The sequence below is a fragment of the Pavona decussata genome, unplaced genomic scaffold (assembly GCF_977016875.1).
Source record: "Pavona decussata unplaced genomic scaffold, jaPavDecu1.1 SCAFFOLD_198, whole genome shotgun sequence".
In the NCBI taxonomy this organism is placed as follows: domain Eukaryota; kingdom Metazoa; phylum Cnidaria; class Anthozoa; order Scleractinia; family Agariciidae; genus Pavona; species Pavona decussata.
In genome coordinates, this window is record NW_028145606.1 from 1,919,124 (window position 1) to 1,935,833 (window position 16,710).

At 38.1% G+C, this 16,710-nt stretch overlaps 1 protein-coding gene across 1 annotated transcript in view; it reads left to right on the plus strand.

Annotated features, from left to right (window-relative positions):
• LOC146461512 (uncharacterized) overlaps nt 1-16,710 on the plus strand; it is a 190,709-nt gene that overhangs the window by 7,726 nt on the left and 166,273 nt on the right. The window contains exons 4-6 of the mRNA XM_085086896.1: nt 2,315-2,435; nt 4,755-4,826; nt 11,379-11,450. Of these exons, the coding sequence (XP_084943022.1) occupies nt 2,315-2,435; nt 4,755-4,826; nt 11,379-11,450 (265 nt within the window). The remainder of the gene's footprint in view (nt 1-2,314; nt 2,436-4,754; nt 4,827-11,378; nt 11,451-16,710) is intronic.

Sequence of the window (16,710 nt, forward strand, 5' to 3'; positions counted from 1 at the left end):
TTGAACATTTTTCGACGTCATTTTATGATCTATAAGAGTATAGACCATAGAAAACTGCCGTCGATTTGTTAATTAATAGTGCTTTCTTTTCCTTCTTCTTGCTTTTGCTACTGCATTCTAATGTTGCATAATGTGATTCTAACTCCGGAATCTGTCGATAAAACCCCGTTGCGAGACTCCGTAATTTCACGCGGAAATTAGTTATTATATTGTGTTACTCACCTGCAAGCCACAACACAAATGTAGGATAACAATGTACCACACACTAACTTCATGAAGATTTGCTTTGGGTTATTTCCTTTTCAACGATAATACTGCAAGTGTGTACTGGAAGGCGTATGCAATTCTTACTCGTGTTTTGCGAGTGTTGTCGAACATCTCGTAAAAAAGGCTATAATTTTATAATAATTTTTTCATTTATTTTATTTTGCATGTTTTACACCAATTTAAACAATAGCGAAGATAAAGTCATTCTCCCACCCAGGTTTTCTCACTTTCTCTGATTTTGGTGTGGTGGCCTAAAGCAGAGAGCTGAAATGGTATTCAAAATAGTGTAAAGATATTTCCAAAAACTAATTGTTCCTATGGAGACGCCATGTCATCTGAACAATTTAACATCATAACAAATTGTGATAGTGAATTTTCGTAAAAGTCACATACGGTTTGGTAGCGATATTAAAAAAAAGTTATGAATGTTAAAGTCAAAGCGGACACGTTGCCTCCCCACTCCCTCCCCCCACCTCATTTGCCTACGAAATGGTCAGTGATGTCATGCTCTGCTAAGAGGTTTTTATTGTAAATTTTTCTATTTACTGCTTTCACAGTTATTTCATCATCTTATCACGTACTAAAACAAACACAAAGAAACAAGATTGGCATATCACGACCTTACAAAGCACGACAATGCAATAAAGTCTTTAAGTAGAGCAAGGTACAAAATAATATCGATAGATTAGGGGCTGAAGATTAAGGAGAACAACAACAAAGCAGAGGATACAAAAAGATCTACCGGACAATAAGGGAGAATAAGGGACAATAAGAAGTGAGGTGAATGTTAATTTTGTCTTTCTCTCTAGTAATGTAGCTCACCGTTTGGAATGTATGCTTGATACGTTGTAGAAGCAAATTTATGGTTGGGGGGTAACTGGTAAATTTGCATGTTTTTTAGGATTGCAACAAGAAAATTAACGATAATAAAATAACATGACGTTTCGACGACTTCATATCGTCATTGTCAAATGAGTAAAAATGGAAATAACGGAAACGCATATTTATAGGTATTGAAAGTGAGAAAATAAATTTGATGTAGGTGGCGGCAAGTGTACCCAATATAATTTGTATCACACAAATCACATGTGAATTCGTATACTACACTTTGCTGATTGATCAGGGGAGGCTTTTCTTCTGTGACTCTCAGATGATCAGCGATCTTTTTGCTCGTGAACACCGGCTGTAGTTCTTGATTAATTTTAGTTCCGAGGTCGCCAAGTTGCCTGCGAACCACGTCCGCCGATTTCTGATCTTTAAATGGCAACGTAATCCAAACAGGGCGGTCAGAAGGTGTTTGAACTGGGTCTATAGGATGCTGGAGGCGATTGATGGCTGAGTCGATGAGTTTTTCGGGATATTTTAATTTCAGAAATCGGCGGACGTGGTTCGCAGGCAACTTGGCGACCTCGGAACTAAAATTAATCAAGAACTACAGCCGGTGTTCACGAGCAAAAAGATCGCTGTTCATCTGAGAGTCACAGAAGAAAAGCCTCCCCTGATCAATCAGCAAAGTGTAGTATACGAATTCACATGTGATTTGTGTGATACAAATTATATTGGGTACACTTGCCGCCACCTACATCAACGCGTTGAGGAGCATAAACATTCTGTGATCGGAAAACACCTCAGGGACGCGCATGGTTTAACACCTAACAACTTAATTAAGAACTTTAAGGTCATAAAGAAATGCCGTGACAAATTTGAATGTTTGGTCTACGAAATGCTGTGGGTCAAGAACAAAAGACCGAAACTGAACACGCAAGCGGATATGCGTTTCCGTTATTTCCATTTTTACTCATTTGACAATGACGATATGAAGTCGTCGAAACGTCATGTTAGTTTATTATCGTTAATTTTCTTGTTGAAATGTTTCTCAAAATCGTTTCTCATCAGATTTTTAGGATTGCGTGAAAAAAATTGTAATGATAAAACAAACCTCTACGGGTTGTTCCGTAAGGAAGTAACAGACAAGTGTTAGCACAGTACTTTCCTCTCCGTCTGTAGAAAAAAGTTCACTTCATCGTGTTTTGATATCTCTCTTCAGTATGTCCAAAGCCATGTGTCTGTACTCCCTACCGGTGGAGTCCATCCTTCGCAAATATCCATTGTGCAGGAAAGCAACTGACGTCTGTCCCAGGGCCTTTGCCAGTGAATACCGGTCAACTGTAAGTACTACCCATGTACTTATTACACAAAAAGCACACAGCTGATAATATTGTACCAAGAATAACAAGAATAAAAAAGCACAAAAAGACTATTCAAGTGTGATGTTTTACAAAAGTGACTATGTTGAGTGTCCTTTACTTGAACAAGTAATGCAGTGTAAAACAGTTCATTTTCCCGACACGCAGCAAGTTCAATTCTTTAGAGACAAGCTCTTTTTCTTTGTGTAAAAAACTAGATTTATTTCAATTTAGAAGAAAATTTTTTAAGGTAGTTTGACGTATTAAAAGGAGATTAGCCTTGCCATCAATAAAAACTTTGTCGCTTTGAATCTTTTTACAACGAGATCACGCGGAAATATTAATACAGCCTTAAAAAAGCTAACAAAGCTATAAAAACACAAAACAAGTTATACATGCAGTAGTAAAAAAGACAATTACTCTGCTCTTAAACAGAATAAACTTGTGGTAATTTTATCTAGTTTGACAGCGGTTTAGGGTGGTTGTAGGGAAGTGAGGATGGGGTTGGGGGGGGGGGGGAGCTTAGCCTCAGGGTGGGGATTTTCACCTCACACATCGGCGTCACGCATGATATGTTGTAGAAGAGTGATCCATAAGCAACGTATGACAGGCACAGAGCTGTGCGATGTCTCATTATCGAGCTATTCGAGAAAATATACCACGGAAAATTACAGAGTTTAGTATGGGACGCCATGTTGGTGCCAAGTCTGAGGGGCACCAACATGGCGGCCGGAAACCAGCAAAAACATCTGGAGTTTACCTTTGCTATTTCAAAGCCTTTCTTCTCTCTGTTGAACTTTCACACATTGACATAGACGCTTCTGTTACATATTAGCTGATCAGACCTAAGAAAAACCCGAGGCAAATCGATGTTTTCATGTACGTGACATATTTAGAGCAGCAATCCTTATGTCACGCACTGGGCAAAAATCTAAAATTCAAACTGCTCTATTTTGAAAACAAAGAATGCTATCCCGCCGAAAACAAGCAAGCCGATGAAAATTTATATTTCCTTTTATGTGATGGAGATAAAAACCCAAAATCGTGTTTAGCTATGAATTTCAGTTTTTATGACGTCATGTGAAAACCAGCAATTATACAGGCATCAGCCTAGAAACACGACGTGGGCTAAGAGGTACTGACTATTGAAAGCATTACAGTGTTCTTGATGCAAACTTGTTATCACTAGGACCATTCTCCCATAATATGAGTTATTTATAATACCTGGGAGCAGGAGGGGATAAAATTACTGTCAAATAAATCTTAACTGGTAGAGTACACTTAAATGGCAGATATCGGCTCACTTAGGATATTGCCTTCACATATATATTGATAACTCCTATTTTCTTCTGGGTATCGTTTAAAACAGGAACATAGTATTAAATGATCAATGTCATATTACAGATCGTGATTGCATTTTATGCAACAGGGTGGGATTTAAGAAATAAATAAAAGAGGAATAAAAATTCGACAGTCCGCTATCACGTGATGGGACTACGGGGTGTCAGCAGACTGTCCTGGGGCCCGTTTCTGGAAAGTTCCTTGTAACTTATCGGGCCCGATAAGTGTCTTTGGTGATAAATGTTTCTTAGCAGAAGCACTTTTGTTAGCTTTGAATACTAAATTTTAAAACCTTATAATTCTATGAAAACATTGGCCAAGTATCATGTCTGTAATCACTGTGTAATCGGCGCAAAAACACGTTAAAAATATACTTATCGGACCCGATAAGTTACCGGGACTTTCGAGAAACGGGCCCCCGATGCCCATCTGTTATTTGTGAGCCTAATATTTATTTTAATCATTCTGAAATCTAAACCTTTGTCAGTGTTTCCAAATTTCGTAAACTTGTCTTAACCATTCCTTCTTTAAAAATGTTCTAAAAATCATAAAAAATAGTTATGTCAGCTTGACGTGCCTCCACTTTATAAATTAAACATATCGCGGCATTTTTAACAGAGCTGAAAACTGAAAAGAGATAATAATGATAAGACGCTGAAAACTTACAAAATCAAAACAATTAACCAGAATTAATCCAAGGAAATAAAATATCTAAAGGATGGTCAGAGAACTGAAGGAAGACGACTTTCTTTAAAGACTTACGTTTGCAGAGCAAATGTCTATGGACTGGACACAATTTTGTACGCCTTTGAAGATCTTAACAATTTGAATTGTGATTTGACTACAACATTATACGAATGGCCGATTACTGAAACCACGTACGTTTAAAATTCTCCAGCAATTATTTAATTACTCTGATCATGAGGTTACAAAATAACATTTTCTTTATTTTCTTTTCAGGGACTTGTCCAATAACACCTTAGAACAGTTGCCTGCGGGTGTTTTCAGTAATATCACCGAACTGAGAGTCCTGTAAGAATGAGGCTTGTTTGTTCAAGATATGCTTAAATATTTCTATCATAGTCTGAGTCATCAAGGATTATTAAAAATCTTTGGTCTAGTTGCATGTTTCTCTAACTGAAACAATACTACCTTTCGATCGAGTAAATTATATGAAAATTGATCAGGCCCGAAATTGTGATTTATCGTGGATGGGGAGGGAGGCACCATTAAAGGAAGTAATGTTTTTTCAATTGAATCCTGTCTGTCTAAAGTGGCAGTACTCCGATAAATAAACTTTGAAAGTGTTATTTAATGTTATATTATTCCAGTTATTGAATTAACGGCTTCATGCAAACGTCCCCTTTGTCAGAAACAGAAAAGACATAAAATTTCGTAATGATGAAGATAGGTTTCGCTTTTGGGTCAGTAAAAAAAAAAGATAATACACGAGCCTAAAAGCTGACCTTCGGTGCGTCTCACACTTCTTTTAACGAAGTTTGTTGTTAAGGAATTAACTAAATGTACTATAAAACATTGTCCAGAAACGGTGGAAAACGATTGTTTGTAAAGACATTAAGGTTTCTTTTTAAAAACAAATGGTGCCGGAGGTAGATTGATGACATTTGTAGTGATCGAGGAAAAGGCATAGAGCTAGTGTTCCGGTGTGGTGTCTTACCAATACAAACAGGTCGGCCTTACAGCAAACGTTTCTTACTTAATTCATTTTTTCTCTGAAAGCGAAGAATTAAAAGTAAAAAATATTCACTGTGGATAGACATTTCTCAAATGAAGATTTGACAGGGGTCTGTACCTTTGTATGTCATCTTTTCCTTAACGAATTTTTTAGCAACGTCTCATTGGAAACATTGACATCTACTCGAGAACCTGGATATTCAATATTCAAACTGCTTGATAACTCCACTGGAATTATTTACAGACTGCTCAATCGCAGCCGAGCTAATATAAACGATGGCAGCAGAACACATATACAAAGCCTTTCGCAGGCTTACTTTATGTTATCACACTGCCATAATATGATATGTATTTCTTTGAATTTGGACGGAAAATATAACAAGTGCGCATTAGTTGCCAAAATGAAAAATGAAACTTTGAACAGCCATTGACCTTGTTTCTGTATTGGCCTTGTTGTTACTTGTGTGTTTTTCTGCCAAACTTTATTGGGCAATACACACAGATATGAATGGTAGAGATAATTACATAATAAAATATTAAAACGTTTGCCCAAAGGGGAAAGGCACGAACGGGACACTCAGACCCTTGCGAGACACCCACCCAAGGGTGATAATCTGAAGCAGTATGAACGAATTACAGTCTTACGATTTACTATCCATTAAGAATAAACAAAGGGTGGACAGCTTCCCATTGATTCTTACACAAGCTTCATTGCCAAAGGAATAAATCGCCTACATAATTCCAGCACGGAGTGAATTCTTTGATGATTGATGTTCCACTGGTTTGTTTCTCGGTTTCCAAAATTTGTCAATATAAATACCACACGTTCGCACACATTTTGTCGTGTCCTTCACGTACAACACCAAAATGAAGTTCGTTATACCATGAATATTGATTACGTGTACTTTGCCGTTTGAGAAGGAGCGGTGGCCTAATGGTTGCACTTTGTACTCCGGTTTAAGCGTCAGTGCGGGTTTATGTCCTTACTTATTTTACCCTGCTAATTTGAGAGCGCAGCTGTTTCGAAAGTTGTAATATTTTTCTCTAGAGCTTGGGGGAAGTTGACGTTTGCAGCAAATTTTTTCGTTTGTTTGAACAGTGTTTATATCAGGCTTTGTACCGAGGTCGTGAATCTTGCAATTGTGGACTTAATTGTCGCAAGATTGGTTTTATAAACCCAGATTGATGAATTATAATTTTATAACTTTTGCGCTCTACCAAATAGCGTGAGGCTTGGGTTTTAAGGGTATTTGGAAAACGTGGATGGTCTACTACAGTTTCGGCTTGACTGCCTAGAAGATAAAAAAAAAATCCGTGATCATTTTAAAATTGATAAGCAAACAATAAGCAAGGAACCGCACAACGAAAATGCTGCAGGTATACGCAGGATCTGTCAAAGATCTAATCAGCCAAGATATAAATGACTCTAATTTCTGCAAGGCTGGACTGCGTAGAAAACTTAATACGACAGCAACATGATAGAGACCAAACCGAGAATCAACAGAATGCGGCAACGGCGGAGAGCTGTTTCCAGCTGGTTGGCTCTCGTCAGCACGGTGTACTCACAGCAAAAAGTAGAACACCAACGCGAGTCGAGTGGTCTACCAAATGCACGTGGTAGCCGATTTCGGATGGGCCCAAATTTAGACATCCGTCCACGTCATAGTGCGTGACTACGAACAATGAACAAAATAACTGAAATATCATGTCGCTGTCGAAATAAGTTAAATGAGAAAAGCAAACCTTTCCTTTAGATCCTGCATATAACGATATGCTGTACCTTTTAACATGATTTGGCCATGTACCTGTTAAGGAAAGTTTTGCTTTTGTCATTTAACTTATTTCGACAGCGACATCAAAGGTAACGCTTGCCTGACTTCCGAATGCAGTCATTGGACATCGCACGCGTGCTGAACAAGAATGCTGTATCATGACAGACTAGAAACAATAGAAACAACAGAAAACTCCCAAAGCACAAACTCAGCCAAAACGCTAAAAATCTTCAATGTTTACTCAAGTTTGGGCTTATAGGAGATAATGTCACAGTTTTGCGATGACCATGAAATTCAGAATCCAGGTAGTAAGTTAATCAATTGTGGCCCTGAAAAAATTTGAAGGAAAAAAAAACTACGAATTTTTAAGAAAATGCTTTTTTTGTGAGAAGGACTCTGGAACGCTGACAAGCGTCAACAAATAGCTAAAACTATCATTTCTATATGTTTGCATTGCTCGGAATCGTGCGCATTTACAAGGCCCTAAAGCTTTTTGCTGACTTGCAAGCCTGATATTGCTGAATATCGTGTTTCTATAAGCAGTATAATTAACTTTGTTCTTTATTCTCGTTATTTCTCTCTTTCACCAAAGATAAGCAGAATTAAATTATATGAAATTAGACAAAAAGACGATTAAAATAAATCTTAGAAGTAAAAATGTATATTAAGACTCATTTGGAATTATCTATTCTAGTATACTATAATGTATAATAATTCTTTGGATATGTCAGATTATACTTTGTTTATTTATTATAATTTATATATTAGAATTCTTTGGATATGTCAGGTTATACTTTGTTCATTTATTATAAAGTACAGACGGTAATGAACATGTAAAAGTTTATATGTATTTTGTAGTAAATTGTGCTTAATGCGCCGTAATGTAACCGTAAGTAGTCCAGGTGTAGAGTTGTGAACTGTTGTAATTGTAACAGTAATGTCATTGGTGTAAGTACTTGTAACATTGTAACATAACGCATAATAAAAATTTATTAAAAAAAAAAATTGTTACCCATTCTTTGAATCCAACATCCTTCGAAACCAAGAGGCAGATAGTGCGGGCTTAAAAAAGTGAAAATTCTTGGTTTTCACATGACGTCATAAAAAACTGAAATTCATAACTAAACACAATTTTGGGTTTTTATCTTCATCACATGTAAGAAAATCTAAATTTCCATCGGCTTGTTTGTTTTCAGTAGGATAGCATTCTTTGTTTTGAAAATAGAGCAGTTTGAATTTTAGATTTTTGCGCAGCGCGTGACAGAAGGATTGCAGCTCTAAACATGTCACGTACATGAAAACATCGATTCGCCTCGTGTTTTTTTTAGGTCTGATCAGCTAACATGTAATAGAAGTGTCAATGTCAATGTGTGAAAGTTCAGCAGAGAGAGGAAAGGCTTTGAAATAGCCAAGGTAAACTCCAGATGTTTTTGCTGGTTTCCGGCCGCCATGTTGGTGCCCATCAGACGGGGCACCAACAAGGCGTCCCATACTAAACTCTGTAATTTTCCGTGGTACATTTTCTCGAATAACTCGATTAGGAGATATCGCCTAGCCCTGTGGCTTTCACACGTTGTTTATATATCACTCTTCTACAACATATCAATTTCTTGACTTTATCTATTGACTGGTTGAGGATTTTATTTTTTCACTTGCGTGACGGTGTGTGAGGTGAAAACCACCTATGACACCTATAGGCGGGAAAACAAGGCGAAGAAAAGTAAGGGGGCAGACTGCTTACAGACTAGTTCCAAACAGCCCAGCTAGCACTGCCTTCTGATTGGGCAGGAAAATAATTTTGTACTTCCTGCGCAATCGGTGAGCAACATGTATGCAGTTATCTTCGTGTCTTGATATCCGCGTCAATCCTCTTGTTACACTTTTGACAAGCGTGAAGTACGAATACAAGTTTGTCTTTGCCCTTGATGCACGTCGAAAGTAAAGTCAAATATCAGCACTGCTAAACCGTTAAATACGCTTATTTAGCCGACCCCATTTAAGTACCGTGCTGCCATGCTTACACGACAGTTTTTGAGCCAATCAGAAACTGTCATTTTGAGACGACATTCAAAAAAGCAAACGGCCTTCCATATACTTTTGTCATGGTTGAAAGGCGTTGTGCAATACAATTTGACAGTAATGACTGTCACCTCTCCCGCTCCTCCGTGTTTTTTTGCTTATCGTCCCCAGAAACGTTGGTCTGTTGCCGTTCAACACGTTGAATGTTGCCGTTGTTGAACGGAGTAGAACCCTGCACAATTTCTGTTCAACATTTTGGACAGCCTATTTCACCGTTAGCATTTAACATGGCAAGATACACAGTTGAACATTTGCGAAATAGCAGTCAATATACTTTTTGATCAAAAAACGTTGAACCGTCTGTACACGACTTAAAGAGTCCAATTGACCATTTTTTGCGAGACTTAACGCAAAAAGGTGGCTCTTCTTTTCAAACCTTTAGAACTGAAGCGTTTAAGGTCTGGTGTCTGCCGTGCACCCTACACTCTTTAGTCTGAGCAGGAAACTGAAACACTTGAAGCGTAGTGAAGGTTTCCGGGGTATTGTTCTGTTAATTAAGCTGTGGGTCAGTTTTCGTTGGGTTTGAACGAGGGAAAAACGGCCATGAAAACCGGCTTTTCCAATCTGTAATCTAGCTTCTTTGTTGGTAAACACCATGACACGCTACACTAATAGTAGCATCTTTCAGTATCATTTCCTCACTCTTACAGCGACTCATCAGAACCACTGAGGCTTCGAGTTTAATCCTGTAACTTTGTAACGAATAAGAAAGGACTTGGTAAAACATTTGACAATAAAAATCTGCTATAACATAGTGCAAAACATAGCACAACGTTTGGACGTTTCCAGAACGTCATTATCAACTGAAAGTAAAATAATGAAATCGAGTATATATAGTAAAGAGATGAATAAAATGAAAGTTAAACAAAGAGTTTGGCTCTAATGGAGTCGCTCTGGGTGTTTAAATTGGGTCTTATTGTTCTTATGTACAACATTTCATAAACAAGACAATCCCATTTCGTGGTACACTTTTTGAGCATTCTAAATTGGCTCTCATTGGTTAAGCCAATGTTCCCATGGGCATCTCTCAGATTGCGACCAATGGCAGATTATCGATGATCAGCAATGCGTAGAAACAAATGGCGTGTCGTATATCCGACGTAATTTGAATCACACAAATCACATTTAAAACAATAAACAACGCTATGCTGATTTACGATGCGTCGCTTGATCTCTTTAAGCTTTAGGTCTTTCTAAAAAAAAGCGTTTAAGGTCTGGTATCTGCCGTGCACCCTACACTCTTTAGTCTGAGCAGGAAACTGAAATACTTGAAGAGTAGTGAAGGTTTCCTGGGTATTGCTCTGTTAATTAAGCTGTGGGTCAGTTTTCGTTGGGTTTGAACGAGGGAAAAACGGCCATGAAAACCGGCTTTTCCAATCTGTAATCTAGCTTCTTTGTTGGTAAACACCATGACACACTACACTGACTGAGTAGCATCTTTCAGTATCATTTCCTCACTCTTACAGCGACTCATCAGAACCACTGAGGCTAAAAGTAAAAAATAAAAGGCCAAAAAAAACCTCTTAAATAACTTGGTTAAAAATTGTGTGTCATGGTAACGTCAATGTCAAGTCAATTAACACTAACTGACCACACCAAATTATTCCTAGATGAATTTCTGAAAAAAGTCGGCAGGAAGTTTTCATGGCGTTTGTTCAAATATTAACAAAGTTATTCATGTAGGTTGAAAGTCACCTCGGTTAGATAAACCCACCGCCCCATTACACCCCCCCCCCCCCCCCACCCTTACGGACTAGAGAGGCTTTATTGTTCAAGTTCATTAAGTCGGAACAAAGACTTGATTTTAAAATTACAAGTAAATAATATAATTACTATGCTGCATCCTAGTCGTGGTAATGCAGAAATTTTACTCCGCACATTGGCACTTACAATCAAAGCTGGTCATTCAACGAGATTGCCAATACTCCAAGAAAACAAATATATTTGAACAATAAGATTCGCGTGCCTTTTCCAATAATTAAAAAGCTTTTGAAGTTAACGTTTAATATAACACCAAGTTATGGCTACTTTTTGTTAGGAACTTGACAAGCAACCAGTTGATGGACCTGCCCCAGGGTGTCTTTAATAACAATACCAATCTGGAGGAACTGTAAGTGGAACCCTTGTGTAGTAAATATCAATAGTAATCCCATAAGGACTTCCGAGAGCAGAGAAGATGGAGGCAGGAACTGAACTTGTGGAATTCAAAATAATATCAAAATCGAGAGTTTTTAGATAAAACAACTCTCAATAACGCTTTCTTTTAAGTTATGTTATCAGTTTAATGATGTATAGATCTGGCCTTTGCTTTCATAAATTTAAAATTAATTGCTTTGCTGTTTAATAGCAAGAAAACTGTCATATCTGCATAATGTACACCGTACAGACGTTCCAAGAAACCAAGAGATGTTTTAATTGCTCTGCCCGACACAAGATTAGACTTCAGGTTTTCTTCTCGTCGCCAAAGAAAGAAAAATCCACAATTTTAACGTGAAAGTCAAAGTTACCCTGATTTGGCATATGCATTTAAGAAAGAAAGAAATAAAGAAAAAGACTGTCGTGAGGCATCTGGCGCAGGGTCAAGAACAGAAAACGAACGATTTTTGTCGTAAGATTTTTTATATTTAAACAAATGGTATCTCGGTCACAATTAAAAGTAACTATTCACAGTGTTTTCGATCACCAAAGCAAATTGACAGTTTCTGTTTGGCTGGTGTCTGGATTAAAAAAAACAGATTAACGGTTAAATTTTGGGGCCCAATACACGAGGCGCTCCTAAGTTACGATCGATGATAACAGTCGCTTTTTAATAATAGACCATTACTAACAAGGATACACCTCAACTTCAGCGGGACTCGTGAATATGGCCTTAGGTGTCTTTATGTTATCACCAAGAATTTCCTTGTTTATCTTTAATTCCTGATGCAAGTTAGGCTACGGTTTACTCTTGGTTCCCTAGCAAGGTGCCCGAGTACGATTCCTGCTGGACACTAATGTGAACGCACCCTTTTAACAAGTCCTGAATCCACGCCAGAATTCGGGCACGATGTCTGTGCCCGGGAACAAGGTCGGGACCATGTTCCCGGGCACCGAAGGAGGCACCGATTACCTGTGTTCACGTGTTTTACGTTTACTCCAGTACATTTTACCCAACACAACACAGGTTTTTGCGACATTCCACCCTAATCTTCCCCTATCGTCTTCACTCGTGTCGCCTCTTCGGTATTTCATGTGCAAGCACAGCATTAGTACAAAAGTAAAAAGCTAGATAAAGCAGTAATCACGAAGGACGCATGCCTGTACAAGATGAAATATGTGCTCGGTACCCAGTGACTAAACAAAGCTCTAGTTTGTGCTCGGTGACATACACTATTTTCTATACCGAAAAATTCAGTTAAAGAAATCAAAGAGATCAAATTGTGTTCTCCTGCACAAAATATCCCTTTTAAAGGCACGAGAAACGGTCTTGATAATCAGAAAATAACATTTTGAGGTGTTTTCCTTAAATATTTTCGCCCTGGACCCTTGTATTAAGTGTACTGCAAGGCTAAACTGGATTCGACTCTTAATCAAGGATCACCATTATTATTCAATACACATTAATGATAACATGTTTGCAGTTCTTATTGCACGTTATCTCATCAACACTGTTACGGCTGATTTTTAAATTTTTAAGAATAACTGTAGGTGAAGTGCTTTTTATTTCATTTGGACATGTAGAAAGGGAGGAAGGGGAGGGGGGGGGGGGGGTTGGGGTCACTGTTTTGTCGCCTATTTCTTTACATGTTTAAACCGTTCTTCCTAAGACTTTAGTTTCTTGTTACAAAAACTGCTCTTCCAGTCAACTGAACTGATAAATAAGGACGTAAGACTTTACTCAAGCTGCATTCGATGGCGAATTGATGTGCTCCATTGGATTTAATACCAGTTAATTGAGGGAGCGGCTCTAAATCTTCGTGAAACGGGCTATTCAGGTACAAAATAATCATTAGTTTTATCAATGTATTGAAATCTGAAGCTGCATAGAATGATAGTTGTCAACTCAGGCACGTAGGGCTAGCTGTGGTGCCGCAGTTAGAAACGTGTAGTAGAGAGATTCACCCTAATTTTTTTCAAAATTTTCTTCCTCGCCGTAACGCTTACATATTTCGTTCGTGTTTTTCGTTGTTTGGCGTTTCTTGAACTCTCTACCGGATCTGTTCACTGTGCCCCTGACGAGAATGACAGATCTTCTGAGCAGACGGAGCTTTGTTTTGCTGTTGTCAGTCTATGCTGTTTCTTAATTCTCTTTTTAGTGAGCTCACTAAAATACGTGCATAAGATTTTCAATATTTACTTAACATTAAAGTAATTAGAACTAAAGCTACATCGCTTCTCACTCGTTCCGGAAAGTTAAGCGCTTTTAAGTTTGCTTTAGAATATCAGAAAATCAATCCTTAGAAACGCTTATGACTGCAAACAAAAGAGCTGTCCATTCGGTCGTTCAGCTGTTCATCTACTTTCGCTGGTTCGTTCACTCGGTTTCTCGTTCGCTCGTTTTCGCCGATGTGCGTTTGGTGGACCGTTTGATCGTTATCTCGGTCATTCGGCTATCCATTCACTCGCTGGGGTTCCGCTGGTTCGTTCGTTTGCGCTTCGGGTTTGTTCAGTTTTTGCTCCATTGGTCTGATGCACAAGCAAGACAGAAGAGCAGGAAGAGCAGCCAAGTACAAGAAGTAGCTGCCTAATTAGACAGCTGATGCTAAACATGATTATAATGACAAACGATGGATAAATGGACAATGGATTTTTAAATGCGTCCGTAGAAGCCTGTTACCATTTTTTGTGAATATATAGATTCTATTTCCTTTATTCCTACTTTCTGCCTGCCCTAAATATGGACCCTTCCCCCGTCCTCACCCCATCTTCTCCTACTTGTCGCAAGAAAATTAAGAAAAATAAAAAAAAAAACACTCCTTCTATAGTTGTTCTGACAACTGAGGTCTACTGTCACTGAACTGGTGTGTGTTTATTGAACTGATGGTGTGGTTATTGAACTTTTGATTTTTCATTGACCCCGACCCCGACCCCCCCCCCCCCCCTTCCTCATTTCCTACATGTCCCAATGAAATAAAAGACACTTCACTTATAGTTATTCTTACAATTGAGGTCTACTGTCACTGAACTGATGTGTGATTTTTGAACTGCTTGTGGTTATTGAACTCAATTAAAAAAAAAACTGAAAAAAAAAAAAAAAACTGCCTGAAAACTCTCCGTAACACAGGTGTCCATATATAAAGAGACGTGTTGGCAAGGAGAAGTTGGACTGTAATATGATCTTGTTATAATGTTTTCCCCGTGACATTTTGATTGCTCGATAATGGTTGGACCTCCCACTCCTTCTGAGCAGCTGTGGCTCAACATCGTAAACCAACATTACTATTAAACAAACTTATATGACCGAAAAGCGTGAGGCTGGAAATGACTCATTGTGGATAGACGCACGTTTGAAAGCTCCGATCCCCAAAATCCTGAACTTCTGAAAGGCAAAATGCATTTTAAAAGCTTTTCTTTTCTTTTTAGCATTCGAATCGAAGGTATAGGCAGAAAGTACTAGCCATGCCAATTTAAGTTGTAATCCTAACAGAATTTGGTTTATTTCAAGCGCAATCAGTTCCTGCTTTTGTTTGTTGACATTACAATTTAAAAATTAATTTCGGCCACCCACACGGAATATTGAGCCGAGTAGAACGTAACGTCATGTTATCCCTTCGTCGAGTTTACATGAACAAAGTTTCATCGCGATGCCAGGGGAGTTTCTACAGATTGCTTTAAGATACAGCTGTTTACACACACGTAAACAATACAGGATGAAATTAAGATGAAAGATGGCGTCGTGAGAGGAAATGCCGATGCACGAAATTAGTCGGCTAGTTGCTGTTTGAGTTTTGGCGCACGTATTTTACGCACTTTCGGGCAGCTAAGGGAACTTATTTGACATGTTGGTCATCTAATTTTTATTTTTCTTCAAAGTTGAAGGTCTAAAATTTTTGATTTGAACAAAGTGGCTTGGTTAAACATGTCACATTTGTAAAACAGAACAATTCAGTAAGTGAAACTTGCTAAGATAGATAGTTTTAATAAGATAAATCATTGCAGTCCCCGGGCGGCTGAATTACGTCTACTTTATATCATAAAATAGGATACCACGAAATACTAACATATAGAACTGATGAAAAAATATGAAACTATACACATCTTAAACGCCTAAAAATTATGTAAAAAAAAAAATTACTAAGAAAAATTAGTGCTCTCATAAATTATATGATCAAAGTATTCTTGAAAGGCGGAACCCTAAAGTACTTCTTACTGCGCGTGCAGCCTGTACTGGTGTTTCCTACGGGCAGAACTTGGCTATGAATTTTGTGACTTTTATCATGTACCATTTCTCTAAACAGAGAGTTACTGATCTCTTTCCTTCTGCAAAATAAGTTTGGGATAGGCCTTATCACGGTTTTGACGAGTAGGCAAACAGGCTCGAAATAACAGTGTTTGTATGGAAATCCGATGTCAAATAATTTTCATAAAACATCGCTTCTGAAAAATTCATGAATTGGAAACTTTTGGCAATAGGGAAAGGATTTTAAGAAAAAAATTGGAGGGATGTAGCTGTGCCAGAAAGCGTCCAGTCGTGTTTTTAACTTTCCATACACTTGTTTGTTAGCGAACCAGCCGTGAACTGCTCTAAAAATAGCTCGCGGGAAAAAAATACAGGGAAATGTATGGAAAGTTCAAAACACGACTGGACGCTTTCTCACAGCTACATCCCTCCAATTTTTTTCTTAAACCCCTTTTCCTAGTGCCAAAAGTTTCCAATTCATGAATTTTTCAGAAGCGATGTTTTATGAAAATTATTTGACATCGGATTTCCATACAAACGCTGTTATTTCGAGCCTGTTTGCCTACTCGTCAAAATGGCGTCGAAAACCGTGATAAGGCCTATTACACAAGGCATTCGGGCACATTATACGAAGCGCGCGCTTTTGTAATGTTTCTATGTCATCAGACGAATATTGAGGCAAAAGCATGCCTTGATGGAAGACTGGGCATACATATTCTACGACTGGCCGGATACAGGTGGTATAGAAAAGCAGCAAATAATAGGTCTTATCACGGTTTTCGACGCCATATTGACGAGTAGGCAAACAGGCTTGAAATAACAGTGTTTGTATGGAAATTCGATGTCAAATAATTCTCATAAAACATCGCTTCTGAAAAATTCATGAATTGGAAATTTTTGGCACTAGGAAAAGGGGTTTAAGAAAAAAATTGGAGGGATGTAGCTGTGAGAAAGCGTCCAGTCGTGTTTTGAACTTTCCATACATTTCCCC